At 42.6% G+C, this 15,203-nt stretch overlaps 2 protein-coding genes across 5 annotated transcripts in view; both read left to right on the top strand.

Annotated features, from left to right (window-relative positions):
* Positions 1–4,791, top strand: part of LOC110508859 (retinoic acid receptor RXR-gamma-A) — a 31,279-nt gene extending 26,488 nt beyond the window's left edge. For all 3 annotated transcript variants that reach the window (XM_021589726.3, XM_021589727.3, XM_021589724.3), the window contains 7 exons: positions 626–805; positions 949–1,109; positions 1,303–1,432; positions 1,693–1,825; positions 2,264–2,355; positions 2,596–2,701; positions 4,278–4,791. In XM_021589726.3, coding sequence (XP_021445401.1) covers positions 626–805; positions 949–1,109; positions 1,303–1,432; positions 1,693–1,825; positions 2,264–2,355; positions 2,596–2,701; positions 4,278–4,425 — 950 coding nt within the window. In that variant the 3' untranslated portion in view covers positions 4,426–4,791. The remainder of the gene's footprint in view (positions 1–625; positions 806–948; positions 1,110–1,302; positions 1,433–1,692; positions 1,826–2,263; positions 2,356–2,595; positions 2,702–4,277) is intronic.
* A 6,468-nt stretch (positions 4,792–11,259) lies between these two features.
* LOC118944891 (proteoglycan 4-like) lies at positions 11,260–14,698 on the top strand. 2 transcript variants are annotated; one of them, XM_090224997.1, is made up of 3 exons: positions 11,260–11,376; positions 11,932–14,226; positions 14,342–14,698. In XM_090224997.1, exons 2-3 carry the CDS (start codon positions 14,088–14,090, stop codon positions 14,578–14,580), a joined length of 378 nt encoding a protein of 125 aa, XP_090081123.1. In that variant the 5' UTR covers positions 11,260–11,376; positions 11,932–14,087; the 3' UTR covers positions 14,581–14,698. The 2 variants fall into 2 exon arrangements, with proteins under 2 accessions (XP_090081123.1, XP_090081124.1); XM_090224998.1 differs by lacking the exon at positions 11,260–11,376 and having other exon boundaries at positions 13,501–13,632; positions 13,820–14,226.
* Positions 14,699–15,203: the final 505 nt, after the last annotated feature.

The raw sequence follows: 15,203 nt of genomic DNA on the forward strand, positions 1-15,203 counted from the left end.
CATACTATACTGTAGCTGGTTACCAGACTAGACCATACTATACTGTAGCTGGTTACCTGACTAGACCACACTATAATGTAGATAGTTACCTGACTATAATATACTGTAGCTGGTTACCAGACTAGACCATACTATACTGTAGCTGGTTACTAGACCATACTATACTGTAGCTGATTACCAGACTATAATATACTGTAGCTGGTTACTAGACTATACTATACTGTAGCTGGTTACCAGACTAGACCATACTATACTGTAGCTGGTTACCTGACTAGACCATACTATACTGTAGATGGTTACCTGACTATAATATACTGTACTGTAGATGGTTACCTGACTAGACCACACTATACTGTACCATAGTTTTTCCCCTTGACAAGTTACATGGTTTGGAAGATATTCCTTCCCTACTACTAGTATACCATACCACCTTCATCAACATAGCTACAGGATAACTAAGCCAAAACATTTCCTTATGAAATGCTCCATCATATTATATCCCCTCACTAACAGCATTAACAGAATGATAACATCCAGAGAGAACCACACAACAACAGTTCATTTACATTAAGAGGTGATCTGATCGATACATTATTGATCTTCTATATATTCCATGTTCTTCCAGGGAAACACTATGGCGTGTACAGCTGTGAAGGCTGCAAGGGCTTCTTCAAGAGAACCATCAGGAAGGACCTCAGCTACACGTGTCGAGACAGCAAGCAGTGCCTGATCGACAAGCGCCAGCGCAACCGCTGCCAGTACTGCCGCTATCAGAAGTGTCTGGCTATGGGCATGAAGAGAGAAGGTGTGTGTGTGTGTGTGTGTGTGTGTGTGTGTGTGTGTGTGTGTGTGTGTGTGTGTGTGTGTGTGTGTGTGTGTGTGTGTGTGTGTGTGTGTGTGTGTGTGTGTGTGTGTGTGACTCCCATGTTTGTGTGTTCCTCTGCGCAGCGGTGCAGGAGGAGCGTCAGCGGGGCCGGGAGAAGAGTGATAATGAGGTGGAGTCTACCAGTAGTTTTAATGAGGACATGCCTGTTGAGAAGATACTGGACGCGGAGCTGGCTATCGAACCCAAGACTGAAGCCTATATGGAGGCGAGCGCAGGCAACTCTGTAAGCAAACCTCCCTCTGTCCATCCTTCCGCCCATCTCTCTCTCTCTATGGACAGATCTCCACTACGTCAAATCATATTTGTTGTCCTGAATGCTTGAGGTCACTCTACACATGTCTATTTGTTCCAAACTCAGTGTCCTCTTTCATAGCTGATTATTGAATAGTCCATGTGTGTCTCTGTCTATCTGACAGAAGAACGACCCGGTCACCAACATCTGCCAGGCAGCAGACAAGCAGCTGTTCACCCTGGTGGAGTGGGCCAAGAGGATCCCCCACTTCTCTGAGCTGCCCCTGGACGACCAGGTCATCTTATTAAGAGCAGGTAGGCTCCAGCTACAGCACAGCAGATCACCATGCCTGTTCACACACCATAGACACCTATTGATTAATCTAGTGCATTGATGGAAATATTTACTATGAGTAGTGGTGGTAGAACAATACAGTATATTTTTGCACAGAGCTGTTTCCTTAGCACACCCTTACCCCTCTGGACACGTAGGTAGTTCTAGTCTCAACAACATAGTCACAATTCAAGTTAAACTCAACAGTTAACCACAGTGTGTTTTTCTCTCTCTCTGTTAGGTTGGAATGAGCTGCTCATTGCCTCGTTCTCCCACCGCTCTGTGACAGTGAAGGATGGTATCCTATTGGCCACGGGGCTCCACGTACACCGCAGCAGCGCCCACAGTGCCGGGGTGGGCTCCATCTTTGACAGGTCAGAGAAAAATACTTGAACAGTATAACCCCTTGACATGTGTAATATGGATACCATAGTAACGCATAGCCCTCACCACAGGTGGCTGGTGGCTTCTTCATTGGGGAGGACGGGCTCATATTAATGGCTGGAACGGAATCAATGGAATGGTATCAAACACAGCAAACATGTTTCCATGTGTTTGATACCTTTCCATTCACTCCATTCCAGCCATTATTATAACCTGTCCTCCCCTCAGCAGCCTCCTGTGGCCTACACTATAGCTTTATCTTATGTAACATGGCTAGAAATGTAGCCCTGGTATTTCTGCAGTAGTAGAAATGTCTTTAATGATAGTTTGTTGAATATCTATAGATGGAATTGCAAAATAAAGGGTGACCATGTTTTTTTCCCTTGACTTGTTTTCAGTGTATTTTCTTGCTGTGTTGTGGTCTCCAGGGTGCTGACGGAGCTGGTGTCTAAGATGAAAGACATGCAGATGGACAAGACTGAGCTGGGCTGCCTCCGAGCCATTGTTCTCTTCAACCCAGGTAACTACCATCATCATACAAGAGGCAGCTCGTCCAGGGAGGAAGAGGAGGATGGTCATCCTCGTTCATTTTATTGTCCAATTAACTTATATTTTTTAAATAATTTAAAGTTTTTAACTCACCGACCACCATATATTCGACTTTAGAAATACATTAGAAATACACTTATAATATATTTCACATACTGTCTACTGTGTGCACAAGGGTAAGTTTCTGTCTATGAATGTTCTTTGCTTCCAGATGCCAAGGGCCTGTCTAATCCTACAGAGGTGGAAGCCCTGAGAGAGAAGGTGTACGCCTCACTGGAGTCCTACACTAAACACAGATATCCGGAGCAGCCTGGCAGGTCAGTCTCTCACAGTCACACTCTCCTTCAGTCTTATACATTTTCTGCTTAATTTGGGGCTGCATTCAATCCCTATTGTGGAAGTATCCCAGAAGACCCACGCTAAAATGTAAAGGACATTTCAGAATTAGCCCGACAAATTCAGCCTTTACCGCGAATGCAGTCTTTGCAAACACGGGAACATTGCATTTCAATTTCAATCGATCTCCCACAACACAGATTAATCCAATCCCTAGTCTAGGTAAATGACACACTCATACACACTACTGTCCAGTCATTCAACAGTCTCATGTGTCTGACTCTTCCTACTATATGACACTGCAGCTCTTTAAAATATCACACTTTACTCTACCCATATAGGCTCTAATTTTCCCATATTCCTTCTCCGCTAAGTCTGACTTAAAGACGATAAATCGAAATTCATCTTCATGGTTTGCGTATTCCATTACACCTTTACTCCACACACACACAGAGATGCGTACAAAGCTCTCCCTCGCCCTCCATTTGGAAAATCTGACCATAACTATATCCTCCTGATTCCTGCTTACAACCAAAAATTAAAGCAGGAAGCACCAGTGACTCGGTCTATAAAAAAAGTGGTGAGATGAAGCAGATGCTAAACTACAGGACTGTTTTGCTAGCACAGACTGGAATATGTTCCGGGATTCTTCCGATGGCATTGAGGAGTACACCACAGTCACTTGCTTTCTCAATAAGTGCATCGAGTACGCCGTTCCCACAGTGACTGTACGTACATACCCCAACCAGAAGCCATGGATTAAAGGCAACATTCGCACTGAGCTAAAGGGTAGAGCTGCCGCTTTCAAGGAGTGGGACTCTAACCCGGAAGCTTATAAGAAATCCCACTATGCCCTCAGACGAACGATCAAACAGGCAAAGCATCAACACAGGACTAAGATCGAAAAGATTTGGCATGGGTCCTCAGATCCAGCTTTACAGCTGCACCATTGAGAGCATCCTGACGAGTTGAATCACTGCCTGGTATGGCAACTGCTCGGCCTCCGACCGCAAGGCACGACAGAGGGTAGTGCCAAGCTTCCTGCCATCCAGGACCTCTCTACCAGGCGGTGTCAGAGGAAGGCCATAAAAATTGTCAAAGACTCCAGCCACTCTAGTCATAAACTGTTCTCTCTGCTACGGCACGGCAAGAGGTACCGGAGCGCCAAGTCTAGGTCCAAGAGGCTCCTAAACAGCTTCTACCCCCAAGCCATAAGGCTCCTGAACAGCTAATCAAATGGCTACCCAGACTATTTGCATTGTCCCCCATGCTGCTGCTACTCTCTGTTATTATCTATGCATAGCCACTTTAATAACTCTACCTACATGTGCATAATTACCTCAATACCGGTGGCCCCGCACCTTGACACATTGACTCTGTACCAGTACCCCCTGTATATAGCCAAGCCTCTTGGCTTGTAAGTAAGCATTGCACCGTAAGGCGTTGTATTCGGTGCATGTGACAAATAAAATGTGATTTGTTAAGGCTTTAAAATTACACCCCAGACAAGTGTAATCAATCCTCCCTCTTCCCTCTTATCTACTTTCTCCTGGTTAGATTTGCCAAGCTGTTGCTGCGTCTGCCTGCACTACGCTCCATCGGCCTCAAGTGTCTGGAGCACCTCTTCTTCTTCAAGCTGATAGGAGATACGCCCATAGATACTTTCCTCATGGAAATGCTCGAAGCGCCGCACCAGATCACATGACACAAGTCTTACCCATTGTAAATACCCCCTAAACCCAATTCCCAGATCCCGTACCCCAGAGTACAACTGCTATGAAGTCAAACTTGAGAGTTCTTCACTTGCATATTTTGTACCGAGCACAATTAATAATGTGAAAATAAAAAGTTTCTATTGGTATTTTAAGAAATGCAACACTGTCAAAGGTGAATTTTAAAGAGGATTTGTTTTTGTAAAAAGAAGAGTATTAATTATCAGATCTAGCAACAAATGAATGCAACATGTCTTATTTTATTCAATGATGAACGGTATGAAATACAATGTCACCAGAATAGAATATCTGTGCAAATAGAAAGACAACTTTTAACATAATAAATTGCTTCAAGTCTGGTCAATTCATTCTGTCAACCTTTATTCTCAGCCTCAATTAGATTTTTATTTAAAGTGCAGTTACAAAACAGGACAACAAAGATAAATCCCATTCTTTAAACATACTGTATGTAAATACAGTATGTACAGTTGAAGTCTGAAGTTTACATGCACTTAGGTTGGAGTCATTAAAACTAGTTTTTCAACCACCCCAAAAATGTCTTGTTAACAGAACTATAGTTTTGGCAGTAATATTTCCAACAATTGTTTACAGATAGATTATTTCACTTATAATTCACTGAATCACAATTCCAGTGGGTCGGAAGTTTACATACACTAAGTTGTCTGTGCCTTTAAACAGCTTGGAAAATTCCAGAAAATTATGACATGGCTTTAGAAGCTTCTGATAGGCTAATTGAAATCATTTGAGTCAATTGGAGGTGTACATATGGATGTATTTCAAGGCCCTACCTTCAAACTCAGTGCCTCTTTGCTTGACATTGTGAGAAAATCAAAAGAAATTTGGAGAAATGTTCTCTGGTCTGATGAAACAAAAATAGAAATGTTTGGCCATAATGACCAACGTTATGTTTGGAGAAAAAAGGGGGATGCTTGCAAGCCAAAGAACACCATCCCAACCGTAAAGCACGGGGGAGGCAGCATCATGTTGTTGGGTTGTTTTGCTGCAGGAGGGTCTGGTGAACTTCACAAAATAGATGGCATCATGAGGCAGAAAAATATGTGGATATATTGAAGCAACATCTCAAGACATTGGTCAGGAAGTTAAAGCTTGGTCGCAAATGGGTCTATCAAAATGGATAATGCATACTTCCAAAGTTGTGGCAAAATGGCTTAAGGACAACAAAGTCAAAGTATTGGACTGGCCATCACAAAGACCTGACCTCAATCCTATAGAAAATGTGTGGGCAGAACTGAAAAAGCGTGTGCCAGCAAGGAGGCCTACAAACCTGACTCAGTTTCACCAGCTCTGTCAGGAGGAATGGGCAAATATTCACCCAACTTATTGTGGGAACCTTGTGGAAGGCTACCTGAAACGTTTGACCAAAGTTAAACAATTTAAAGGCAATGCTGCCAAATACTAATTGAGTGTATGTAAACTTCCGACCCACTGGGAATGTGATGAAAGAAATAAAAACTGAAATAAATAATTCTCTCAACTATTATTCTGACATTTCACATTCTTAAAATAAAGTGGTGATCCTACCTGACCTAACACAGGGCATTTTTACTAGGATTAAAAGTCAGGAATTATGAAAAACTGAGTTTAAATGTATTTGGCTAAGGTGCATGTAAACTTCCGACTTCTACTGTAAATACATTATGTGTAGGATGGGAGAAGAAACCTAGCAAAGATTTGAACAGAACCTCACTCAGTCAGTTTGTTATGCTATAAACTTGCAATAAACTCAATGGTATGTGGTAACATCATGTTCTGTGTCCTATTGTAATCTCCTTCCCATATGTGAAGAGCACAAGCAGCGTTGGAAAGCCTGAGAATGTCAAATGCGTGGAAAAGCTAAATAGTAGTAAGACATAGAACCACAGTTTATTTTATAATGTCAGTGGACCAACCAACAGCTCTCCCACTTGCCATACATCATTTTGTGTTGCATTAGTGAAATACTATCTAATTATTCTCTTGAAATTAGAGACTTACCTCATAAAACGTCAAGGTTACACACAAAGTTGACATGTGTGTCTCGTTTAGTATTGCTCTTTTAAGTGACAAAATATGTAAATGCCATTCGGTAGCTATTTAATCTCTATAACACATATTTCATCCCAACAAGTCATTGCACATCTCCTTTATTGAGTATTTATTAAGTGTCCATTCAAGAGTGTTGGAGCAAAAAGAACAACTGCGGTCTGATTTTCATTAATTCATTCCAATGCCAGCCACCCTTTACAGCAACGATACTCAAATTGGGCCAGGAGTTCTTCCTGACTTTGCAAAAACTCTGGGCCCAAGTTATAGGCTATAATAATAGTAGTATTTGTCCCATTTCACATGTATTAATATGCATGCATGAATTGGAAATGTAAAAAATTCCACCCTCGGAGTGGTGTCACAGCCAAGGTATGCCATTATCAACGGCTACCCTGGAACAATTACGATTACGTGCCTTGCTCAAGGGCACATCAACAGATTTTTTACCTTGATGGCTCAGTGCTTAAAACTTGCAACCTTTCTGTCACTGGCCCAATGCGTTAACTGCTAGGCTATCTGCCGGCCTATATCTCAGAGCCCAGAGATTTAATTGACCAGATCTCAAGAACAAGACAAATCCTGGCCCTATCCATAGTACCTGGCTTGAGTTCCACACTAAATGATGCCGTACAGTATAGCAGATCATAGTTAGTTCATAGGAACTCTGGGCAGATCAGACTGTAACCATATAATTCTCGTCACCCACGGTGAGTCCAGTCCAGAGGCAGAGAGAGACAAAGGTCATGATTAGCTGTGGAAGTCTTGCCAGCTTGTGTTCCTGTGGTCTGTAGGCTGACAGCTGGGTAGTATACTAGCCTAATAAGGCCTCCAACACAGCTCCTACAAACCACCTTTTACAAGACTCTGAAATCAAGAACTACAACATAATGTTCACAGAACTGAGAAAGAATTTGGGGTCACAGAGCAGGGAGTCGCCTCAGTCAGTCCCTTTGTAGGCATCAACCTTCAGTAAGATTCAGCATCTTCCACATGTTAACCTGCCGGCAGGTAGCCTAGTGGTTAAGAGCTTTGGGCCAATACCCGAAAGGTTTCTAGTTTGAATCCCTGAGCCGACCAGGGTAAAATCTGTCGATGTGCTCTTGAGCAAGGCACTTAACCCTAATTCCTCCTGTAAGTCACTCTGGATAAATGGTAAATGTGGGGCTATACATTTTTGATCTAGTGAACTCGTAAAATTCTGATTGTAAGATTATTGGTCAAAGAGGATGTTTATGTGAAGCCAAGCGCATGTGTGAACATGGGTGTGTTTAAGATTGCTCTTTGAAGCACTCACTATTTTCCAGTGGTGTAAAGTGCTTAAGTACAAATACTTTCAAGTACTACTTAAGTCGTTTTTTGGGGTATCTATACTTCACTATTTCTATTTATTTTTTTTACTTTTACTTTTACTCCACTACATTCCTAAAGAAAATATTGTACATTTTACTCCTTACATTTTTCCTGACACCACCCAAAAGTTCTCGTTACATTTTGAATGCTGAGCAGGACAGAAAATATTCGAAATCACGCCCTTATCAAGAGAACATCCCTGGTCATCTCTACTGCCTTTGATCTGGCAGACTCACTAAACAGAGAACATCCCTGGTCATCTCTACTGCCTTTGATCTGGCAGACTCACTAAACAGAGAACATCCCTGGTCATCTCTACTGCCTTTGATCTGGCAGACTCACTAAACAGAGAACATCCCTGGTCATCCCTACTGCCTCTGATCTGGAGGACTCACTAAACAGAGAACATCCCCTGGTCATCCCTTCTGCCTCTGATCTGGCGGACTCACTAAACAGAGAACATCCCTGGTCATCCCTACTGCCTCTGATCTGGAGGACTCACTAAACAGAGAACATCCCTGGTCATCCCTACTGCCTCTGATCTGGCGGACTCACTAAACAGAGAACATCCCTGGTCATCCCTACTGCCTCTGATCTGGAGGACTCACTAAACAGAGAACATCCCTGGTCATCCCTACTGCCTCTGATCTGGTGGACTCACTAAACAGAGAACATCCCTGGTCATCTCTACTGTCTCTGATCTGGTGGACTCACTAAACAGAGAACATCCCTGGTCATCTCTACTGCCTCTGATCTGGCGGACTCACTAAACAGAGAACATCCCTGGTCATCCCTACTGCCTCTGATCTGGCGGACTCACTAAACAGAGAACATCCCTGGTCATCCCTACTGCCTTTGATCTGGCGGACTCACTAAACAGAGAACATCCCTGGTCATCCCTACTGCCTTTGATCTGGCAGACTCACTAAACAGAGAACATCCCTGGTCATCCCTACTGCCTTTGATCTGGCAGACTCACTAAACAGAGAACATCCCTGGTCATCCCTACTGCCTTTGATCTGGCAGACTTACTAAACACAAATGCTTTGTTTGTAAATGATGTCTGACTGTTGAAGTGTGGCCCTGAAAAAAAGAAAGGAAAGGTTGCTTAATATAAGGAAATTGAAGTGATTTATACTTTTACTTAGCATTTTAGATTTTTGAAGTATATTTTAGCAATTACATTTACTTTTGATACTTATGTATATTTAAAACCAAATACTTTAGACTTTTACTCAAGTAGTATTTTACTTGGTGACTTTCACTTTTACTTCATTTCACTTTCACTTCATTTTCTATTAAGGTATCTTTACTTCTACTCAAGTATGACAATTGGGTACTTTTCCCCCCACTGCTATTTTCATTCTTGAAACATATTGCCTCGGAGAGACGGTTTGAATAATACCTACATGTTCGTCGGTGGGGTAGAAGACATTACCTTAGAATAGAACCAGGAGAGACTGTTCTTTCTTGAAAAGTATATTTTGTTCCAAACACTGAAAATGTATCAAGAGGCAGGGTCACACAAAAAAAAACATTTTCAAAAAAAAATAAAGCAGCAATTGACACTTGTTTGTGTGTATGTATTGATGTGTGCCTTTTTTAAAATTTATGTAGTTCTGTCCTTGAGCTGTTCTTGTCTAATGATGTTCTGTATTATGTCATTCTGTTTTATGTTTCATGTTTTGTGTGGACCCCAGGAAGGGTAGCTGCTGTTTTTGTAACAGCTAATGGGGATCCTAATAAAATACCAAATGGTAGTGAGAGTAAGTGCTGTGTTTCGGTGCGCCTCATTGTTATTGTAGCGAGATCAAATCACTGGAAGATCTCAGGGGTGTACTACAAAGCAGGATCAATGAGTTAGCCAGCTAACTTTGATAAACAACCAGAAATAACTATTGATTTTCTGGTTCATTAAGAAGGCTAAACTTAGATGTGTGTTTTTGGTTGTTGACTCAATTAGACCATGTCCATTTCAAGCTTAAATAAGAAGTTATTTCAGAATATTTAAGCAGGTGAGCTTGCTAACTCATTGATCCTGCGTTGTAGTATACCCCTTGTGTTGTACACAGACCTACTCAGAGAGATGAACGCCACAATAAAGGTGTGCTGAATGATTTACATTCAAATCACTGCACACTGTTCAGTTGCTACATTATCACTTAGGACCAGAGATTTTCCTGACCACATGATCTGACAAGGGAAACCTTTAAGAGCCCTAGTACTAGCCAGAGATTACCTATTATATTGGCACTATCATAGAGTTCTTCCTGGTTATAGAGTAATTGGTTTAGTTTAGTCATGATTGACCATGTTCCACTAACCTACTGTAAGGAACACTAGTCAGAATGTAGTTAAAATATCACCAAAAAATAACTGTTATTTTTGTTTTGTAATACAGTACTAATACATCAGTTTGAAGTTTGGGCCCTGAGAGTGAAAGCTTGATCATACACTGTGGTACATTGTGAATCACGAGAACAATTCAACCTTTTAACCAATTGAGGTTGTCAGGCGGACTTTAATTTAATTAAGATGATAAAAACCAATCAGTGTGTCGTTGTTGGAGTCCACACAGAGTGGCGGGAACAACCATGCAGGTCTGGTTATTAATATAAAGAACATAGTGTTTTTTGGGAACCCTTGAAAAGCAAGGTCGTCACCTCACTGTGATGTCATCGGTGTCTATTCCCACAGATGCTCTTTCAGTTTCGTATTCCACGCCTCAACACGCCTGGCCAGGTTAGTTCTACTTCCTGTGAGTGCGTAGGAGGTCTCTGCATCATTTGTGGTTTTAATTGTTGCTGTATTTGGACTAATAAAAATATCCTGCGGTAGCTGTCACTCCAAAACCAGCCCTATTCACACTATATAAAGCCCATAGGAAGTTAGGGAGAGCAAGGTGAGTCGACTGCAGTTGACTTGTGTGAAGGTGATTGGCTTTCTTTGATCTTTTTCTCTATTTCAGGGACCTACCAAGCATAACATGTGAAAAGAACGTTGATAATTAGTTATGGTTTGATTATTTGAATGTAACTTTGTAACACTCCTTTATGGATGAAACCAAAGAGGAGGATGCTTTTTTCCAGTTCATCCTACTGAGTTGGACAAAAGGTATTTAATAATAGTCTTCTTTTTCTATTCTATTAGAGACAAACTCATGATGACTGCATCGTCGCTGTTGGCTGCCTTCGTGGTGGCGACCCGTGCTGCTCTTCTGCCATTCTCTGCTGCTCAAGGTAAGAACCCATTGTCTGGTACAGGGGCCACATTATATGCTGAATATGTGACACTGTTAATGCAACAGTTCTGTAAGTCACTTTGGACCTTTTTTAATGGTAGCATTGAATGTACAATAGTAGTTGTTTTTTGAGCTCATCCCTCCCCATCGCTGTCGTCCCAACCTGCAGACAGCTGCAGTGCTAGATGTGGTGAGCCATTTGCTCGTGGTCAGCCCTGCTAGTGTGACGCCAGCTGCCTCCCTCATGACGAGTGCTGCAAGGACTTTGAGGCTCTCTGCACTTCCGGTAAGACTGATGCTATTACTATGTCTTTATTTAAAAGTCAGCATGGTTATTCATCAGAGTCTGTATATATGCATGAATGTAAACATGTGATGATGTACCTGAAACTCAAACTATGTGACAGGCCAAGTCATCCATCAATGGTGTAGTAGAGAGGACCATGTACAAAGAGAAAGTCTGTGTGTTGGTGAATATCAGGTCGTGCAGTGGTAGGTGTGGTGAATGGTTCAGACGAGGCAGGCTTTGCGAATGTGACTCAGGCTGTGTCCGCTATGACACCTGTTGCCGTGACTACCAGAACCACTGCAGTACGTCCAACAGCTATCTTTATGAAGACTCTTTACAACACTTTTTCATGATATCTGATAGTTAGCTCAACTTAACCAGGACAATACAACCAGCAATCAGTAATCCATTAAACCCATCAGTCCCACAGAGAACATGTCTAAAGAACACTGCCTATGTAGTTAATGATTTAAAGTGAGTTGAATAGAGTGATGGGTCAGACCATTTACTAATCGTTTTTGATTATCACCATCAACTTTCTTCTGTTTTTAGATGCCACTCCAATTCCAACACCAACCCAGAGGATCAAGCAGGATGCCACGAAAAAGCCAACAGGCTCAGTTATTGTCTTTGTCTTTGTAGCAAAGTAACTGCATGGATCAACAGAGCTTGTGTACCCTGATAATAGGCCAAACTGTCTCAGTGCTAGGTTAGAGTGGGCCATTTTAAACAATAGAAACGTTTGAATAAGATACAATTAATTATCTTTAGCGCTTCCTAAGAACAAATCCTCCAGCAAGACAGAATTGAAGTCTCTCAAATTTTCCAAGAAAACTTTAAACAGCGAGAGTGAGGAAGGCAGATAAGGCATGTGTGTAATAGCTGGGGTCCTGAGTTTTTCCAAACCAAGGCCATGCTTATTGACTGGAAGAGCAATTAGCCTCCATCTGGTTACGTGTTGATCAGTGACCGACTGACTGCATGTGATAATCCAACCCACAATAGGCCTCTATAGGTTATCGATGTATTGTGGTCAGATGAGATGAAAGCAGTAACTGTACTGATACATGCAGCAGTTCAGGGGCTGAACCCGTGTCTGTCTGCCCTCTGGGTCTCAGAACACAAAAGTTGATCATTTCTGGTATTTTTGTTGTGCTTTCAGACCATAGTAAGGTCACATACCCCGCTCCGTCTGACCTCTTTCCTGAGACTCAGGACTATTGTAAGTTCAGCCTATTGTGGGTGCTCTTGTCCATCATTGACATTATAACACTGCATGTAATGTATGAAATGTAGAGATTGAGGACTTTGTCAACACAAGGCACTTGGTGCTGGGCAACAATTGATTAAGAATTACAACTACATGCTAGAATCATTCAGTCATTTTCATAATTTAGAGTTTATGGTAGCCTGCTCTGTGGATTCCTGTAACCGGTCTGTGTTTCTCACAGACACCAACGGCCCTTACCCTGGATCCAGCAGCTCTAGTCAGAGTGACTATTCTCCTTTCTCCGAGGACCCAGCATCCCCTTTGAACCCTGACTTTTACCCTCTGACTGACCGCTTCATGGCCCAGCCACTGTTATGGCCCAGCCACTGTCATGGATAGTGAGTGTCAAGTGTTTGATGAAGGTGTTGTCTGAGAAAGTGGCAGAACAGCTAGTTATGTTTTGAGGTAGTCGAGCGACAAGAGCAAAGCTCTATGCATCTTAGTTTTGTCTCTGAGTGCTGATACCTGCTTGTGTTTGTTGGTATGTACATGTTCTAACGTCCTCCATCTTGCCCCCTTATCTCCTGTGAAGCCTTGAGTGATGCAGCCACCAGTCTCTTGGAGGGCATCTCAGCTCAACGGCCCCAGCACCCTGGCAGGCATAGCCAAGGCCTTGGAGGTCAACAACCCAAACAAACCCCACAAAAAAGTGTACCAGCTGGGGACCTCAGGATTAGATACTGTCATGTTTCTCCGTCAGTCACTTTTGGGATGTCTGCTCTGTTGTGATGTATAGTACTGCATCAATTGATTATTGCTATTATTATTATTATTATGCAATCACTGTCAAGTAAATATTTAGCTATTATACAGTAAGCTATATGTATAATATTATATAGTAAATAACACCTAAATATTCTTCACAATTGTAATGGCTTCTACCCACACGGGTGTGTCCTCTTTACTCTAGATGCCAACAGTAACCCAGACCTCTGCAGTGACCTGCCCATCAGACTGGCCAACGGAACCATTCTCATCTTCAAGTGTGTGTTGAGCATAGTGGCCTAGCTCATGCCCAGCACTGTCCTACACAGCTCTCTCATATCTCACTTATTACTTAGTGATTAAATGTTTATGAAGGTCAAGTAGCTTTTCCAAAGCAGCAGCAGACAAAAACTGAAGTGACTTGATACATTATCTAATGATTGTGGTTCGGTTTCCCCCAACCAGGTCATTTCTTCTGGACGATGGACCCCAGGACCAAGGCCCTTTGCCCAGCCCGCAACGTCACGGAGGAGTTTGGAATTCCGTCCCCTATTGACAGTGCCATCACCCGCACCAACTGCCAGGGAAAGAGCTACATCAAGATGCTGTAGAACTGCAGAGGAAAAACCTAGAACCTGAGAAGTTCAGAGGGTTGGGGCAGTGGAGATGCCTTGGTGGAACCAAATGGCAACACTTTTGTCCCCATCTCTTTTCCATGTAAGGCTACTGGAGGATGGCCAACGGCAAGATGGAGCCTGGTTACCCCAAATCTGTTGCCTCTAGTTTTGATGGTCTGACTGGCACCATCACTGCAGCCCTGTCTGTGCCTGTTAACAGGAGAAGGCCCGAGTCTGTCTACTTCTTCAAGAAAAGTTAGGGAGAGCTTTGAGGATTACCACTACCTAACCTATTCCCATTGCTTTACATGATGATTTACACCAATGAGCTTGCTTCACTCAAGCCTAATTGACCATTTCTTTCTCACAGGAGGCACCATGCAGAAATACTCCTACCCTGCTGGAAGTAGCCCCGTCTGTGGCAAGAAATCCAAGTCCAGTACCAAGAAACCCCACGGTCACAGAGCAGCGGTGCGTCTGGGAGTAGAGATTAACATCAAGCCGTCTCTGAAAGGCTTCCCCTCCTCAGTGACCTCAGCTGTGTCTGTCCCCAGCGCCAAGAAGGCCGACAGATACAAATACTTCCTCTTTGCTGGACCCAAGTCTTAGTCTGAGGTATTGTACATCTGATATCTTGGTTATATCATGGAAATGGGGTTACTGCAGTTCAAAAGACAGACGTAATGTACACATTTAAGAAATGTATCATTCTTACGCCGATGCTGCGTTTGACATACAGTTTGCAAAACATTAAGAACACCTGCTCTTTCCATGACCGACTGCCCAGGTTGAAAAGCTATGATCCCTTGAGGTCACTTGTTAAACACACTTCAGTGTTTATGAAGGGGAGGAGACAGGTTAAAGAAAAATGTGTAAGCCTTGAGACATTGTTTGTATGTCCTATTCAGACGGTGAATGGGCAAGATAAGAGATTTAAGTGCCTTTGAACCACAAGCGGCAGTTGGCACATTCATTGGAGAGGACGGGCTCACAGTAATGGCTGGAATGGTATCAAACATGTTTTGACTTGGAGAGAAACGGAATACGCAATGTGGAAATGACCGGTCACTTGGGATAAAAACAAATACTAAAAAGTCAAAATGCTAATCTAAAAGCAAAACAGTTATTCTGTTGGAAAGGTAGTTATTTATAATCTATAATCCATTTTAGCGCTCTACTTCAACATCAAGATATCTGGTGACCTGCCTGCTCTGGCCAAACCAGACAACCCC

This window comes from Oncorhynchus mykiss, chromosome 28, assembly GCF_057628025.1.
Source record: "Oncorhynchus mykiss isolate SJ-2025 chromosome 28, ASM5762802v1, whole genome shotgun sequence".
Classification (NCBI taxonomy): Eukaryota; Metazoa; Chordata; class Actinopteri; order Salmoniformes; family Salmonidae; genus Oncorhynchus; species Oncorhynchus mykiss.